Source organism: Oryctolagus cuniculus, chromosome 6, assembly GCF_051225735.1.
Source record: "Oryctolagus cuniculus isolate XC-2025 breed Fujian yellow rabbit chromosome 6, ASM5122573v1, whole genome shotgun sequence".
NCBI classification, from domain to species: Eukaryota; Metazoa; Chordata; class Mammalia; order Lagomorpha; family Leporidae; genus Oryctolagus; species Oryctolagus cuniculus.
In genome coordinates, this window is record NC_142872.1 from 58908777 (window position 1) to 58926921 (window position 18145).

Consider the following 18145-nt stretch of genomic DNA (forward strand, 5'->3'; position numbering starts at 1 on the left):
ATCAGCCACTAAGTTAGCAAAATACTTCCCAGATTGTGCCTTGGCACCTGCCACAGAACTCTTAGCTCCATGGAGCACTACCCACTGTTAGCAAATAATGAGCATTTACTGAGCACCTATGATGGGCAAAGTGAATAGTGGATATCATGGGGGGACTGAGAGGCCAAAAATAAGAGCAAGATCAAGGTAAGCACAAGACGCCCTCTGCCCCTACCTCACCTCCCTACACGAAAACTGCAGCATCCAAACGTAGATTTTAATACCTACTGGGTGACTGGCAGAGACAAAAGTGCTTCTAGACTGTGCATGGAGGGAGCGTTCTGTGTAGTGGTCTTGGAGAATTGCCCAGAAGAGTTAACATTTAATCCAGGTGGAAAGTGAGAAATGGCTGTTGGACCGGACAGTTAAGACACTGCTGGGGCCATCTGCATCCCATATAGGAGTGCCTGGGTTTAAGTCCCGACTCTACTTCTGATTCCAGCTTCCTGCCAAAGTGCACCTTTGGAGGCCACAGGTTCAAGTAATGGGCTCCTGCCACCCACATGGGAGACTGGATTGAACTCCCAGCTCCTGGTTTCAGCCTGGCCTAGCCCTGGCCGCTGCCGGCATTTGGAGAGTGAACTAGTAGATGGAAAATAGTATCTATTTTTTCTCTCTCTCTCTTGTTCTCTTCCTCTCTCTCTCTCTCTCAAATAAATAAAATACATAAACCATAAAAATGTTTTTAGAAGTCCAGGTCAGCTGATCCCACCCTCTGGTAGAGACTGTGCGCAGCAGATGCTGGGGCTGCTGCCAAGGACCCATGACAGAGCCATGCTGGGCAGGTGCACCGGGCCCCCTCCACAACTCGGTGCCATCCAGGGAGCATGGGCTTTATGCTGAAGGCTCCTTGGCAGGAAGCCAGCAGGCTGTAGAGGGGTGAAGATGAGGGGAAGGGACCCCTTGTCCTCCCCAGGAGAAGGAGACTGGGCCCTGGCCCAGAGCTCCCTCCAGGCTTCACTCTTCACCTCTTGTTTCCCAATCCAGTCCACACAATCTGCTAGTATTTAAAACAGACTTCAACGGGACAGAGCCCCCAACAGCCCGGTGCCGGCTGCGTTTCCTCCGGGGTGGAGGGGCCGCCTTCATGGTAATGATCTGGGTCCTGAAACAGTTCCAAGAGGCAGCAGGACATTGAAACAAGTGGTATTTCCTCTTTTTATGATGGTTTCATTTTACATGTTTATTGGTTCTCCACTGATTGCTCCCGGGCTCTCTGACGGGATGTGAGATGCGCTGACATTTATAGAAATCAATACATTAATAAATCACGAAGTTCATAATGTCTGATTTGCTTCTAAATGAGACAGAACTATTATCACCATAAAGTTGCACATAAAATATGCCCAATTGTGATGTATTGTGTAGTCTAATCAAAGGCATTTGAGTGAATAACCTTTCCCCCAAAGAAGGAAACAATCAAAGCTGAATAACTTCATTAATAATTCAAGGTGTGTCTGCCAAGGCTTCATTTATTAAGTGCATAGTTAGCAGGCTTCGGAGCCAAGTTCTGGAGAGGACGGCACCTTAGCACCTTGTCCCACCTCGGGCAAGCGGACACAGTTCTCAGGTGGGCTGACCACCCATCTTGCACTTGGCAGCGCGTGTTCCAAGTGAGGGCAACGTCCAGCTGCCTTCACCAGCTAGGGAATGGACCAAAACAATATTCCCATTCTCCGTCTGGATTACCAAGGGCAGAGGACACGGAGCCGTGGAACAACTCTAGGAGGAATGAGGCAGGAAACGTTCTGTCTTGGCTTCTGGTGTTTCCACCCGCAGACAGCCCGCCCTGTTCCATGCAAGGCACTCTCCAAACTGAGGTGGCAATGCTCTTTCATGCAATGCCCAGGATCTGCTTGTGGCTATCACAGCAGAAAGTCTTCCTATACAGGAAGCAGCACATTTAATTAACCAGATCCAGCAGAAAAGGCTTGTGACCTAGACAATCTGAAAGGCACATCTGCTGGGTTTCTACTGTTGAGAATGACCCCGACAGTCAGAGTCAGAGCACACAGGAAGATGGCAGTAGCATTGTTGAGCACCTACTGAATGCACAGAGCACTTTGCGTATATTATCTCTGATAGATTTACGGCCCAAGAAGTGTATGCCTACAGCTTGAATTAGTCTCATAACCATATACCTCCTAGGGACAGAGAAATGATGAGATCAATTTTAAAACTATTACCGCGCTCTCTGAGCTCACCAAGACAGGCACTTAATTCAAGGGCGCATTAATACTGAATCCAGCAAAAACTCACTTGGCCAACTTCCATTCCTTCCTGTTTGTGACTGTGTGATATGATAAATGGAGGTTTGTGTTCACACTAACAACAAAGAAAGGGTTTATTAGCTTGGATTACAGGGGCTAATCCTACCCAGTGAAAGTGCTTTCTGGGCCTCTAGCACACTAATTGGGAGAGTTAACCACATGCCAGCTATTCCAAAACAGCAGTGACAGTACCACAGAGCAGAGTCATACCAGGGGATTGTCCTGCCTGAAACATAATCACGTCACTTCACCTGTTGGCACCGTCAGCTTGAACTTGGAGAATGGCATCCCTCGAGAGCCAGTCGTCACATATTTGTTATCGCACCCTCTCCACGGCGGGGGAAAAACCCTACTTCTCCACTGGAAACCATCACTTAGCAAGGTGTCCAATCACCTTCCTAGCAGTGAACTACTCATCGGTAAGCAGCAGCCTGGAATGTGGCCCTTCTCACCTAGATCCAGGGACTAGAAAATTCCATGCTAACCTCAGATAAACCCTACTCAGGTGGCAATTTCACTTTTCCCTTAAGCAATTCCTTCCTCTCTCTCTCTCTGCAGCTTCACTTTCCGATCTTCCATCTGAAAGTGTCCTTCCTCCTTGGAAGCTCATTTCAGGACCTGTTGAGAGGGATCACAAAATCCCATTCACCTGGTCCTCCTAGTTCCTGCAGGATGTTCTGTGCCCACAGGCCCTCTCTTCCCAGCACGGGTCCAAGGTTAACTGCTGTCTCCTTGTGCTGGCGCTTCTGGGTGATGTCCTGCTGAGTGCAAAGGAGAAACGGTGGGAGGTTTCTCTACTGCGGGCTTCCTTGGACTAATTGTGTTGGACTACCCAAGAGCTGCAGAGATCACTGGAGTTCCCGACATAAATCAAACACTTTCACCCCTGGGGGACTTTTGCCAGGCAAAACGGTCCACTCTAAATAGTATCCAAAGATTTCTTCCAATGCCGGAAATGCTGCCGGGACCTGACAGCTCTACCTGGCAGCCTGGCCAGGGGCTCAGCCGGGCTAGGAGGCTGCTCAGGAGGCCAGGGCACAGGAGAGTCCCTAAACTGTGTGTTCTGCATCTTGTCCTGAAACTCCTCTTAGAGCTCCTTCTTGCCCCAACCAGGAATCCAGATAACGCTTTTCCCAGCCATTTCTTTGCTTTCCCAATCTTGGTGAAAAACACACGAATGTAACACTGTCACACAGTAAACAAAATTGACTTACATCACAATCAGAGTAGTGATGTGGTGGGCTTGTAATAGTTGTGTTACCTTTCTGACAGCTGATTTCCAACACCACGCCCTCCTGAGAAGCTGCCCAAAGGACATTTGACACATGACTGCTTAGACGCTGATCTAAAAACCACCCCAGTTGAGAGAGACAGAGCAGTGAACTGAAACACATTGTATATTGAGCCTTGAAAATCTTCCATCTAATGAAATAGCAGCACTCAAAAGATTTTTTTTTTTTTTTGGGTAGGACTCTGCTTTTTTCAGAGCATTTTCAGTTCTAAGGTGTAAATGAAAGAAATGTATGAATTCAATTTTGCTTAAAAGGGGCAGCAGGGGTTTCAAGATTAAGAGAACAGATGCTTGAAGCAAAACATGATTTGAGTTTTATTGAACCAAGAAGACTGAAAAAATATCTGGAACACTCAGAAAATCTTTATCAAGGCTCAGCTCAGCACTCCCGGGACTCATGGTTAAGTACATAACATTCAGAGTGGATGAGTTGTGTGCACTGTGTGTGTCTAAGTGGGTTTAAGACTCACCCTACACCTCCGCTCCAGGGATCTTAAGCTTGAAGGCTTCAGCATCTAATGAGACATTTTTCCCCCTCGGCTCCAGGAAGCATCATCAAGGATCTTCACGCCGGATTACAATGGGGGAAGTTGTCAGTCAGTACTAAATTCATCCACAGCAAACCAATCTACCATGTTTAAAGGGACAGCAAAGATTACATTTTCAAAAGTCAACATGCCGTCATGAATATGGTCTCTAATGGAACTAACGCAGTTTAGGCAACATTGACGATGAGCCACTGGAAATCCAAGAAAAAACTATTTCAAGAGATAGCACAACATTCTGTGCTTGTCATGCATCCTGCCATGCAAATTATCTGCACTCAAATATGTCGTGCTCATTTAAATTCCCCTCTGGGCACAGTTTTCATAACACCCCACAAGTTTTGGTATGTTGTATTTTCATTATGCTTCAGTTCAAGATGCTTTCTAATTTCCAAGAAATTGCTTTTTTGATGCATGGGTTACATAGAAATTGGAACTGTGTTGCTTGATTTCCAAACATTTCAAAATTTTCTGGTTTTCTTTTTGCTGTTGTTATCTTGCTTAATTCTACTCTGGACAGAACTATTCTGGTTGACTTTGATTCTTTGAGCTTTGTTAAAGTTGCCTTTATGGTTTAGGATTTGGTAAATGTCTCTGTGCACAACGTATAGTATTCTATGATTATTGAGTACCAAACTCTCTGTGAGTTTGCATCCAAGTCCAAGTTTGTTTGTTGTGTTTCTAAGATCTCCTATACCCTTGTTGATTTTTTTTCTGCTTGTTTTATCAATAACTAAGAGAGGTGCTTTTAAATCTCCAATGATTATTGTGAACTTATTTCCTCTCTTTAGTTCTGCCAGTCTTCGCTTTAGCTGTATTTTAAGCTATATTATCAGTGCATACTAATTTAGAATTGCTCCCCCTTCCTAGTGGGTAGACTCCTGTGCTATGAAAACTTCCTGTTTAGCAAAGCTTCTTGACCTTTAATTCCTGCTTTGTGGGATATGAAGATAGCCTTGTCACCTTTTCTTGATTTGTGCTTGCATGGTATGTCCTTGTCTTCTATTTTGCTTCTACCCTTCCTGTGGCCTTATGCTTGCACGCAGCAGTTAGTTACGGTTTGTGTGGGGAGCAAACCGGACTAGACTGAGTTACTGGAATTAAGACTTATTCTATGCATCTGCTCTCCCACAATATGGCGCTGGGAGAGAAGTAAACAGCTTCCGCACAGCTGCCTCCAGTTCAGCTAATAAACTGTAGGACTTGCTCCTGATTGGAGGAGAGCAGCGTACTCGGCGTGTGGGCAGCCGAGTTGGGATTGGCGGAGGAGGACTATAAAGGAGGAGAGAGACGGCATGCACCGGGAACATCTATGGGGAACATCTATGGGGAACATCTAGCTGAAGGAACACCCGTGCAGCCCCCCCGAGAAAGCCGGCCGGCGGTGTGCCGCTCCCCTGCGGAAGTGGGGAATGTGGCCAGGGGGAACTGCCCTTCCACGGAGGTGGAAGGGATAGTAGCCAACCCGGGAAGAACCAGCAGCAAACCCGGGGAGGGCCGAGCAGACAAAAGAACAGCGCAGGGTCCAGTGTTGCTCCTCCACGAAGAGGGGGAGCGACAGTTTGCTTTCCCTCTGATGGTTTTTATCTTACAGTAAAGATTTTCTATTTGCGTATTTCAGCAGCTTTACCATGTGGTTGTGTTTTTTCTGTTTGGGGTTTGTGGTGCTTTTGAATATGTGGCTTGATATATTTCACCCATATTTTAAAATTCTAATTCATTATCTCATTTTTTTAAGGTTTTCGTTTATTTATATGAGAGGCAGAGTTACAGACAGAGAGGGAGACACAGAAAGAGAGGTCTTCCACCCTCTGCTTCATTCACAAAATGACTGCAATGGCCAGAGCTGGGCCGATCTGAAGCCAGGAGCCAGGGACTTCTTCCAGGTTCCCCACGCAGGTACAAGGGCCCAAACACTTAGGCCATCTTCTGCTGCTTTCCCAGGCCATTAGCAGAGAGCTGGATTGGAAGAGGGGAAGCCAGGACACAAACTGGCATCCACATGGGATGCCAGTGCTGCAGGCAGAGGCCCAGCCCACTATAGCACAGCGCCAGTTCCTTCATTATCTCTTAAAATACTGTTTCATCATCATTATTCCTCTTCCAATTATATATGTTAGAATTCTTCATAATGTCCCATAGATCTCTTGTGCTCCTCTCTGTATTTTTCATTCTTTCTCTCTCTATGCAAAAGTCTATATATTTTTCTATTGACCTATCTACCAACTCAATAATTTTCTCTGCATCTTTGTCTAACCTGCTATTAAATGAGTCTATATAGTTGTTAATTCAGGGTAATATATTTTCCAACTCTAGATTTTAATTAACTTTTTGTATATGAAGCTGGTGGAATTCTCATTATTTTTGTCTATTTTCTTGAGCATATGTTCACCATTATCTTAAAGCTCAGGCCTGATTAGTCCGATACCGGGGTCACCTGTAGATCTATTACTACAGTCAACCTTTCCTCTTGGTCCCGCCTCTTCATATGCCTGGCAAATTGTCATTGAATGGTGAACATTGAAAATATGTGAGCTCTCTGGCTGAGTCTCTGACTTCCGTATGGTAATAGAGTGAAGGCAGATACACTGAGTCCTATTTTGAGGCAGGCTACCTCATTAGCTCTCCAGTGCCTTCAAAGAGATGGAATTTTTAAAAACCCTCTTTTTCACCGACGCTGGCTCACTAGGCTAATCCTCCACCCGCCGCGCCGGCACCCTGGGTTCTAGTCCCAGTTGAGGCACCAGATTCTGTCTCGATTGCTCCTCTTCCAGTCCAGCTCTCTGCTGTGACCCAGGAGTGCAGTGGAGGATGGCCCAAGTGCTTGGGCCCTGCACCTGCATGGGAGACCAGGAGGAAGCACCTGGCTCCTGGCTTCGGATTGGCGCAGCGCCAGCGGTAGCGGCCATTTGTGGGGTGAACCAACGGAAGGAAGACCTTTCTCTCTGTCTCTCTCCCTCTCACTGTCTAACTCTGCCTGTACCAAAAAAAAAAAAAATCCTCTTTTTCTAATTGTACTCAGTGGAGCTCAGCTCTGCTACAACAACTTGGATGCTTCAACTTCTGTATTCTGTCATAGGCTGTTCCTCACCCCCTCTTCCTTTAAAATTCAACCAAACTCTCTCTTCTACGTGAAGTCTGCCCTGGCATCCCTCCCTTCCACCCTGTGGCAGGAATTGGGGGCTTCCTCCTCTCAGCACCCATCTCTTAGCCGTTTCCTCCTGCTTTGAGATGATTTGCCAATGAAGAGTTCCAGACCGGCATCCCACTACATCCCACTCGCGGACATGTTCTATTTGGCACATGCTATACGTTTTAAGCGTTAAATTCACTGATAAGAGCTAAGAATCTGAAAACAAATGATCTTTTAATGTAACATCTTTGAAAAATCTAAGGATCTGGACTTCCCAGGCTTAAATTCCTGCACCACAACAACTGGCCAAGCCAAAGGTATTCCCCTTCCAGGGGGCAATTATCCTCCAGGCCTCAGCTCCTACCCCTCCCTGTGGTTCTACACTGATCAATTGCCCACATCTAAGTTACCCGCCCATGACTATTGGTATTTGGATTTGTAATCCCTGGTCTGTGAGTGTGCGTCCCAACCAATCTGAGAATTCCATATAAACACATAAGACATCTCTTCATCTCTCTCCCAATACCTATCATATGCCTGGCATGTTGGAAAAGGTAATCTACATTTTTGGACAAGTCTCTGTGAAAAATACCTAAGCTTTTACTGGGCAGTGAAACTATTCTATATGATTCTATATGGATGGTGAATCCATGACAAGAGTGAACACTACTGTAAAACATCTGAACATCCATTACACTTGATGTATCAATATTGGTTTATCAATTGTAACAAACACTCCACACCAATGCAAGATGTTAGTAACATAGGACACTCTGAAGGTGGTACGCATGGGAACTCTCTGCACTCTCTATGGCATTTTTCTGTCAAACTCAAACTGCTCTAAAATGAAGTCTACTAGTAAAAATAAATAAATATAATTTCCAATCAATCAGATAGAAGGGACAACTAAACCCAGCAAGATAAAGTTCTCCCATGGGCTGCAGATTGGGATACGAGTGTAGAAACACTTACCAATGAATGCCGCCTATCCTGCCACAAGCTACTCCTGTCTGGGGATGTCAGATGGGAGGTGAGGACTGAAACACACTCTGAGTCAGGGGCATTGGCAAGACAGGAGGAAGCTCGAAGAGCTTCCAGAGGAAAACCAGACTGACCACCAAACAGACATGAAGAGGCCAGCAGGGCAGCATCCAGTGCAGCTCCCTGGAACCATGGGCCAAGCAGCTGCACCGTGCCCCAGAAGACTGTGCAGGACTGACTGCTGTTTTGTTTTGTATTCGTACTCAGCATAAGAGGGGACTCAGCTGATACCCACTCTGCCGCCTGTCCTGTGCTCGTTCTTGTCTGCATTAGTTGTTTTCCTCTCCTACATCCAAGTTACTTTTCAAACTGAGAAGGAAGAAAGCAGCAAAGACTTGCGGAGTGCATGCTCCATGAGAGCAGAGAACCAAGTCGTTTGATGCAGTGATATACGCAGTCGATGCTTCATTGAGAGTTGGGGATCACCTTGCCAGATACACAGCCACAAATCACAAAGAATCAGAGAAGGGTGGTGGGGGCCTCCTCACTGTGGAGGTTAATCTTGCAAGCCACTCTTCTCTCAGACATGTGGGTATTTCCAAGGACCCATCCTCATCTATACATCCTCGTGCCATCCCATCTCTATGGCTGCATGACTGCATGGCTGAGGGCATGCTCAATGCGCCCCTGCTGGGAGCCATGGGCACTGGGAGGTGAGCCATGGCCTGTTTTGACCACGGGACAAGGATGGGGAGGTCAACCCAGTTCTGCTATGGAGAGGCCTCTTAGTGTATGTGCAGCTGGATGTGACCAGGACACCCTCAGAGTGGCCTCTCCAGGGACCATACAAGTATGTTTCACTTTTTCAATGAATGGATTTGGTAAAATGTTTTCTTACTTTTTCCTAGACATCGCCTGGTGGTATTACCAGTATCAGAGAGGTAAAAACAAAGTTTAAACTAACTTGACCACTTTGATCACATTATTTGCAAAGGAAGAGCTTCCTAATTAAGGATATACTTTGTAATTAGTCTTCTGGTTCAGCAACTTTATGTGCCCCTCCTTAGCAAACTCAACCTATTTAACAATGTTCTGTTAGCAGATAAGTCTCTAAAAGTTTGTTCCCCTGAGACAGAGATATTTTCCTCTCAGAGGCAATAAGACAAAAGACAAGCACAGGTGAAAACTCAGAGCCTGCCTGTGGCTCAAGTCCAGAAACTTCTTTAAACAAATAGCCTGAATTTCTATGCTCTCTTTTTCCCCACAGTCTTGACCTCCTAATCTAACCGGCAACTTCTGAGGCAGTTTTTCTTACGATTTTTTTTTTAATTTTTTTTCTTATGATTTTTTTATTTTATTATATCTATTTCCTATAATCACCTTCAAGTCCTTTGTGCAACAACATGGAGCATGTCTTAAATAAACAGATTGTGGGGGAGTAGAGTGTATGGCTTGAGGCAGGAGAAAGGATGGTGAGTGAGAGGCTGGGTAGGTCCAGATTAGAAACCATTAACTCAAATGCCTCTGGGACCAGGCAGGCAAGATCAATGAATTAAGAGATCCAGGGGCAAACAGCAGGAGCCTTGGAGGCTGTGCTGCCCAGACCCTGCTCCATTTTGGCTGACTGCTACCTTATGAGAATTTGAGACCAAAGTTGTAAAATAATCTCATTTTCCAAGAAATCCAATCTTGTGCATGAATCTCTCCACTTTAAATCTTGACAACTAATTCCAAACACATTAGAACACATTTCACAAAGCAAACAAGACCTGTCTTTGGGCCTGCACTTGGGCCAAAGGGCATCATATTGTAATCTCAAAACCAGAAGTGTGGGCATAAAGTCCAACCCTGGAACACCACAATGAAGAAACATTGTTCTAGTCCAAGGAGAAGGAGAGGCCCATGTCCATGGTCATGCATCAAAGCTTTTTGATAGAACACCAGAGGCTTGGGTCCTTGTCCTGCTCAGTCTGAGGCTCCAACTTTTACCTGCAAAGCTTATTAGGAGTGGGACAACTGGAAGGCTAGTTATGAGCCACGCTGCAGTGTGTGCCTGGCTACAGTGGGAGCCACTGTATTGGCACATGGAAGTTGGATCTGATGAAGAGACCTAGGCTGCTGGATTCTAGGTCCAGCCCCATTATCTACCACTTATGCGATCCAGGACTCAGACACAGCCAGGAAATGACAGAGCTTGGACCAGATCTCCTATGCTAGAAGCCTTTAGCATGGGCCCCACATGTTAGATTCAAGAACTCACTGAAAATATAGGCAAACACTGCCATGATTTGCCACACTTTTTTTTTCCTGAGAGGGTCTAAAGCTTTCATCTTTTTTTTACTCAGAATCTGAGTCAAGGACCTTAAAACATCAAGGAGCATTTAATCTGAATCATCTGTTCAGTCCAGGGATTTCCTCTGTAGAATCCTGCTTTACCCCAAGTGATAGAGACGTTTCACTCTAGGGGCACTCACGGTTAGGAAGTCGCTTCATCTGGGGGGACACCCTTCCTCCTAATACCAGATGGGGAGGGCAATGAGCCCCTCCTTACTCCCCACCTCGCTCAAGGTTATGAGAAATGGACATGATGAAAAGTACTTTACAAAGGAAGAATTCTGATTTACTCTTGTTCTGTAGTTATCCCCATAGTACTAGTCTCTAGGCTACCCTTTATCTCTACCATCCAAACTCAACCTGACTTAGTAACTGGCTCAACATTATTTTTAATAGCAAAAATAATAACGGGCAACATCCTGCATCAGAGATGCTTAATAACCGTCAGAAGAGGCAGTCCTGAGTGTCATTCTGTTTTCTTCTCCAACCAGGGAGCTGGGCCCCCTCCTGCCTAGACTGGGACTGCCTGGGCAGCATCAAGGAATCCCCAAGGGGCAAGAGGCAGAGGTGAAAACCACTGCAGGCCATCAGTATGAATATATTTGGAGAACACGGTACAGAGCTGTAAGGCATACCAGGAAAGGGGAGGGAGAGCCAGATGTGGGCACCCCTGGAAGGTTGCCCTGGGTATAGACAAATCAGTGTTTTCCAATCAAAACTCATGACATGTAAGGGTCACACACCAGCATGTGTTTACAAAGGAATATATTTTTAAATGAGAATAAAATACATCTCACGTTAATGAATGAGAGTATTATTTCATGACATTTTTGCTTCAAAATAGTTTATAAAATGATGCTTATATGTAGGTGTCTGCCAGATTGTGATGTAAATTGCGGTTCTTACTAAAAAATACTATCTAAAATATTGACAGACACTGGTACCAGCCCCTGACATCCTCAGGCAGGCTCCTTCCCAGCACAGTGAGCCCCAAAGACATGAGTTTTACTCCACAGCTGATGGAACCACAGCCTGACAATTAGAGGCCAATGCAAGCAAAATAAAACAACCTTGGCAGTCACTATCCAATGATTCAGATATCATAGAATCTGTTTGATATGGAAATTGATCCTGCGCCCAGACAGCAAACAAATCATTTATTAATAAAGTCCAGTTCCACCTTAATGAAGTGGGTTTCCTGGGTGATATTCAATAATTACTTAGTGCATTTTTAATAACGGCAATGGCAAGTTGTTTTGGAAGCTGAAAGAGTCTCTTAAACTTTTGCAAAGTAATTCCCTGAGCTTGTGAAAAATGCAGGTGTTGGAAGATGAAAGAATAAGAAAATATAACAAAAAAGAATTCTCATGTTCTTAGAGGAGATAAACCTAGACAAGGATACTGAACATATTCAAAAATAGATCATTTCTTCCCAAAACACAGTATTTTCATTTTCCTTATTGCTATGTCAATGTGGGTTTTGCTGCTTTTCCTTCCTTTACTGGCACCCCTGGGCAGCACTCAGCAAACCATCACGAGAAATAAGGGGTATGCAGAGACATCTGCTGCACAGGTGAACACATGTGTTCTCAGTGAAGGCACCATGCAGTCTGATGCTAGCAGAGCTCAACCGACAACTGGTTGTCATTTTCAGATGAGTTTTTAAAATATATGTAAAGCACATGGGAACATTCTAGGGTAGACTTCTGGGAATATTTTCCCCTCACTTTTTTTTTTTTTTTTTTGAGACTCAGGCCTTTGATTTATATAGAAACACTTCAATGTTTGGATCATTGCTACTTAACTCATTTGCTTCAAAACATACCAATAATTCAATGCTCTCTGAGAATTATAAGGCAATTAACCACCTGATACTATGTTATATAAGCAGAATATCTTACCTACATTGCATCCTCTTCCTTAAACCTGGCTGGATAAAATGATACATAATGAGACCCACCAAAGAATTGTTACCAAGTTACTGTCACTCAATCCAAACCTCCATTACCTTTAGGAGTATGTACAAGGTACAACCTTACTTTGATGAATACCTTTTGCTCTGAGATCAGACTCCCAGAAGGGAAACTGACAATTGCAGAGAAAATCCAGTGCAAAGAGACTAACCCTGATGAGAGACACACCCAGGTTCTCACACCTGCTCACTCAGTCTTCCCATGTGAGACAGTGTGTCTGCTCTGGGCTGTCACAGGGTATGACATGGTGTGTGGTACTCCCCGAAGTCTGCCCATCTGATCACTATTCTTGCCTACCCAGATTTCCGGTCACTCAATAGATGCTGTCATTGCATGACAGCAATGGGCAGAGAACTGATTCGTGACTGGAGTAAACTTATAGACAACATTTGGGCAGGGCAGCACAGGTGAAGGTGAAACGCTGAAAGTTCCACAGATTTGGACTTCCCGATCTTTCAATGGGAAATGGGCAGATTTCTTGCTTTAAGTAACAGATGCTTCCTAAATCTCTAGTGCAACACCGGATTGCCTGCTGCACAGAGGGGAGGCATAGTTGAACTACGCCAGCTGGGTGTAGTGCTTTTCAAATGCCTTGCAAGCTCTCATTTGTACAAAGTCACCCCCAAGCTAAGTCATTTTCCTATTAAGGACATCTAGCAATATTACAAACAATGTGCTATAAAATACATTCCAATCTTTCTAATTAATACTTAACATGCCAAAACTTGAACTTTTTGCTAACTCGCTCTAGTCTTTCCCTACTTGGCCCACCTGGTAAGAATCCATGCTGTTGATTTTATTGACTTGTTTTCCTTTGCGCTTGAGAAAGTATTCCTCATTCTACTCTACTCTCTCACCTGTACCTCTAGCACCTTCAGAAAGTTCCCTGGGCAGACAGTTGCATGTGCAAAGGGGTTATTTTGAAAGAAAGGGGAGTGTTTCTGTTTGGATTTGTTTTCAGCACTTCTGTCCTCCTCTCTTTAGCCCCAGTGTTGCCACTACCTCCCGACATGGCACCTGACACACCTAGAGTAGCAGGTGCACAGGTTGTGGGACCAGGGAGGTGGGGTTCAGCCCATGGCCCAGGTCACGATACCCCTCGTCTGGCAGCCCAGGCTGTGGTGTGACCAGAGGGACCACCAAGGCAGCCACCCCAATGCCATCTCCTCTGTTCCAGATAAGATTGAAGATGAGCTAGAGATGACCATGGTCTGCCATCGGCCTGAGGGACTGGAGCAGCTGGAGGCCCAGACCAACTTCACCAAGAGGGAGCTACAAGTCCTTTACCGAGGCTTCAAAAATGTGAGACACACATTGGTTCACAAGGCCTGGGTGGGATGTCCCACTTGGGGGAAACTCTCCCAAATGCCAAGGGAGTTTCCCATTTACAGAAACTGCACAGGCAGGGTCCCCTGGGCCTGAGTGCAAGATCACCAGGTCAGGAAGCAAGGCTCCGGGCAGGAATGAGACCATCTCAGCAGACACACCCCCTGCCAGACCCCTCACAGGGTGGTGCAGCCCTGGAGAGCCCACCCATGCCCAGGGTCTAATCCTGGCTGATCACTTTCTGTCTCTTTGGTGCTGACTTACACTAACCAGCTTCACAGAGACTGATGTGTAAGCCTGAATGTCACTGTGTTAATTTATGACGAGGAGCAGAATTGACAGGGAATCGGACTCTCCTCTCCTCCATCTGGAAGCTTCTCTCCCTGACAGCCACGCAGGAAGCCAATTTACAATCAATCAAAGGTGGAATGGGAGACAAGGAGTTCCCTGTTGCTTTCCATCCTTCAATACATTCCTACCCTCTCAAGCCACGCTGAGACCACTCAGACCCCATCTTGGATGTCGATTAGTTTGTTTTAGGTTTAGCAGCCAGAGCAGTCTTACTCCCAAGTCCTGGGATGGACAGAAATAAAAGGAAGCACTCCTGGCCCCCTCCCTCCAGGTACAGGGTGTAGGTGGAGCTTGGTCAACCCCAGACCAGCCACAGGTTCTCAGTGTTCCCCAAGGCACTGAGTGACAGGGAGTCTCAGACGTGGCGCTGGGAGTTACCTGCCGCGCCCGGGGATGCCCCTGCCTCCTGCAATGATCCTGAGTCCTGGGCCTGGTTTCGTGCCGGCCCATTGGGCTTCTTGCCTTCTGACCTCTAAGAGCACTGTTAACAGTGGGCAGCTGGGTTGGGGCAGGCCTGAGCAGCCTCCAGAAAGGAGATGACATTGTTAGGCATCTCCCATGGACTCCCATGGACTCAGTATTGCATAACATAGGTTCAGAGGATAAACCTCATGATAGCCGTGCTAGGAATGTACCCTTAACCCCATTTTACAAATGAGGATATTGAGGGTCGGGCTGACACAAAGCGAGAAGTGACCAGGCCAGAATGCAAATCCAGGTCCCTTCCCCAAAGCCGAAACCCCTTCCACCTCACGGTGTCCATTCTTTGATGCTATCTTGTCATTCTCCAAAGCAGCTGCAGTCCCATGATGGGGTTGCCTCCTGCTACTCACCCTGGAGACACAGACTCTGTCCCCTATTCGTGCCCGCCAAGGAACCCTGAGGAGCCCTAGGCCCCAAGGATGACCACCACGTACTCCCGCCCCCGAGCCCGGGGCAGGCCCTCGGCCGAGACCCCACCGACCTTCTCTCTCCCCTTCACACAGGAGTGCCCCAGCGGTGTCGTCAACGAAGAAACTTTCAAGCAGATCTACGCTCAGTTTTTCCCCCACGGAGGTGAGTCCATCCTGGAAGACGCTCCTGCCCGGCGCCCCCTGGTGGCTGCTTTCCTCTCGCCAAGGGCACGCCTCCCGAGCCTCCCGGGCCACTGCACCTGTTGTAATCAACAAGGCAAACCCAGGCTGCTCAGGAGCCACGATAGGAGCTCTGAACACAGCGATCCTCTCGCTCCCCTTCTTACAAGGCAGGGAATTCTCTCGAGCTTGGGCAGAAGGCGCTCTGAAAAGGAACCGCTCTAGAAGGGGAAGAGAGATTGTGCCATGATCTCCTGATGGCTGTGGCAATACTTCGCCTGAACCCAGCCAGGGCAGCCAGATGTCAGAGAAGTGAAGCAATCTCCTTCAGATCACACAGCTCGAGGCCAGTGGGCCGGGGTCTGGCACAAAGCTTTGCCATGCTGGCTCCGCCATTGTGCTAGACACTTTCCACTCTCTCCCTTACACTTGATCTTAGCCAAAAGGCCGAGAAGCAATGCCACGCTTTCCTTTAAAACAGCTGGGAAAAGCTGGAATTTTTAAGCAGAACTTTAGTAAATGCCAAGGACTATCAAAACAAAAATATGGCAGGGAGCACAAAGCTGTGCTTACAAAGGCAGGGAAGCAAATGTGCCAGCCTACAGCACCTGCTCTGTGCCCTGCCCCAGGCCTGTGGGAACCGGCTCTGGGCCTATGGGCTGGGACCACACCAGTGGCTCCTCCCATGGCCTCCGTGGGTCACATGCCATCTTGCATGCTGTCGCCATGAGTGGTCTCCTCAAAACCCCTTCCCTGAACCTTTACAAAACAGAGACCCTAGTGTCCCAGACACTTCTTGGGCTCTGTTCATTTGAGCCTTTTTAGCGACAGATAGGTGCCTTCCTAAGTGTGGGACCAGGGCTCAGCCCCCACCAACCTGGGGGACAGCTGCATCCCCTGTGGGCCCCAGAAACTCAGTTTACCGAGTTCCACTGAGACATTCATTATAGAGTTTGCACTGTGTGCCAGGCACAACGCTAGATTAACACCTTTTTTCCAAAAGTTTTAGGAGCCAGGTCTTGCTACAACCCATTGTACAGGGTTGGAGTGGGGGGCTCAGAGAGGTTGCGTTTGATGCCTAGGGTCACGCAGCTGTGACCAAGCCCAGGTCTCTCTCTCCATGGCATGGCTCACGGCGTGGCATAGCTCACTCCACGGAATAGCCCTGCTGCAATGTGAAGAGCATTTTCACACCATCACCACATCATTCACCCACCATAAACACACAAGAAAATCATGTGCCCCAGATGGCTAGATGGAGGGGCAAGCAGCTGTCTCCACTCTTGAACTTCCCAGCTAAACCCCAGGAGCTGAGTAAGCAGGCCTCGCTCCGTTCTTTTTTGCCTTTCTGCCACCCCCGCTCCAGCTTCCTCTTTCTAGTCAAAACCCTGCCTCTGTCTTTCACTGATGTCTCTCCTGTGTGGATCCCGGGTCCTGTCACTTGCCCTTCCCTCTCTGCCTTGCAGATGCCAGCACATACGCCCATTACCTCTTCAATGCCTTCGACACCACCCAGACAGGCTCCGTGAAGTTCGAGGTACGCTTACCCCTTGGGTCCAAGCCAGGATTGGAGGCTCCTGTACCACCGCTCCCTCTGAGCCACAGGGTACTGGGGGAAGGGTTGGGTCAGCAAAGCTCTCAGACAGAACAAGGGAAACTTAAATAAAGACTTCCTGAGACGGCAGAATCAACCTCCCCTGCCTTCTAGGACCTTGGGGTCTTGGGCACAGATGCTAACCATGTAAGAGGTCACGGGACTCAGGTTCTACCGTGTAAGAAGTCACACAAAGGCTACTCACCATGTGTCGGCCTCTGTTATTTCTGCCTTGCCTGTGTTAACTCATTTAACTGTCACAATAACCCTACAAGGTGGGGTTGTGTTCTGTATGACTGTTCTACAGGAGAGAGGAAGAAGGTAGAGAGACAGTGGTTTCCCAAGGTCAAACACCTGGGAAGCAGTAAAGGAGGATTTAGGACCAGGCAGTATATCTCCACAGCCCATGTTCTTAGCCTTGGACTACATGGCCATTCACGTGTAGTCCAACAAACAGCACAGCCACAGGATAAGGCAATAGCAGAGTGGGCTGTGTTGACCTGCCCCCTAGAGGTGGCACCCCACAGAGCTCCATTTCAAGAAGTGGAACAAGGCAGGGAATGGAAGGCCGAGCTCTACGCTGAGCTTGGCCGTGTCCCTGGGGCAGACAAGAGGACATGGGGGGAGGTGGGGAGGACACCATGCTATTACACAACACCAGGGACTCTGAGCCAAAGACCCAACTTCAACCTGCCCCACGGTTTGGTAGCTCATCTCGCTCCTGCCTTTTCACTCCTCAGGACTTTGTAACTGCTCTGTCGATTTTGCTGAGAGGAACTGTCCATGAGAAACTCAGGTGGACATTCAATTTGTATGACATCAATAAAGACGGATACATAAACAAAGAGGTGAGTGGACTGGGGCCAGGGGCACCAGAGGCTGCTGGAGGGCGCCTAACTTCATAGAGATCCATCCCACGCATGAGCACACAGTGGTCTGAAGGAGGCAGGGTCTGCTTGAGGCTCCCAGAGCTGCTCCCTGGCACGGAGAAGACAATCTTGGACCTCCTGGGCCACCATCCTGTGCCCTGTTCCCAGGCACTCCAGCAAGGCTTGTGCAGCTTTATTCTCACTGGGGCCCACGGGCTCAAGGCACACAACCAGGGGTGCAATGCTCTTTGTGGTTGGCAGCCAGCAGGGGAAGCTCAAACTTGGGATGGTAGGGCCTCAAACAGCACCTGAGAGGTTGTTTCAGGGGGAAGAGGCTATTGTTGGATCATACTGGCCACAACCTAT

At 47.4% G+C, this 18145-nt stretch overlaps 1 protein-coding gene and 1 long non-coding RNA gene across 5 annotated transcripts in view; one reads left to right on the top strand and one right to left on the bottom strand.

Annotated features, from left to right (window-relative positions):
- The window catches only part of LOC149126148 (uncharacterized), a 43211-nt gene extending 27874 nt beyond the window's left edge, over window positions 1–15337 (bottom strand). The window contains exon 1 of the long non-coding RNA XR_016236454.1: window positions 15208–15337. This is a non-coding gene — a long non-coding RNA (uncharacterized LOC149126148). The remainder of the gene's footprint in view (window positions 1–15207) is intronic.
- The window catches only part of KCNIP1 (potassium voltage-gated channel interacting protein 1), a 337463-nt gene that overhangs the window by 307923 nt on the left and 11395 nt on the right, over window positions 1–18145 (top strand). For 3 of the 4 annotated variants that reach the window (XM_051843592.3, XM_051843593.3, XM_070076409.2), the window contains exons 2-5: window positions 13744–13868; window positions 15230–15299; window positions 16783–16853; window positions 17651–17758. In XM_051843592.3, coding sequence (XP_051699552.1) covers window positions 13744–13868; window positions 15230–15299; window positions 16783–16853; window positions 17651–17758 — 374 coding nt within the window. Of the gene's footprint in view, window positions 1–9167; window positions 9201–13743; window positions 13869–15229; window positions 15300–16782; window positions 16854–17650; window positions 17759–18145 lie in introns of all 4 variants that reach the window. The other variant, XM_051843591.3, reaches the window with a different exon arrangement.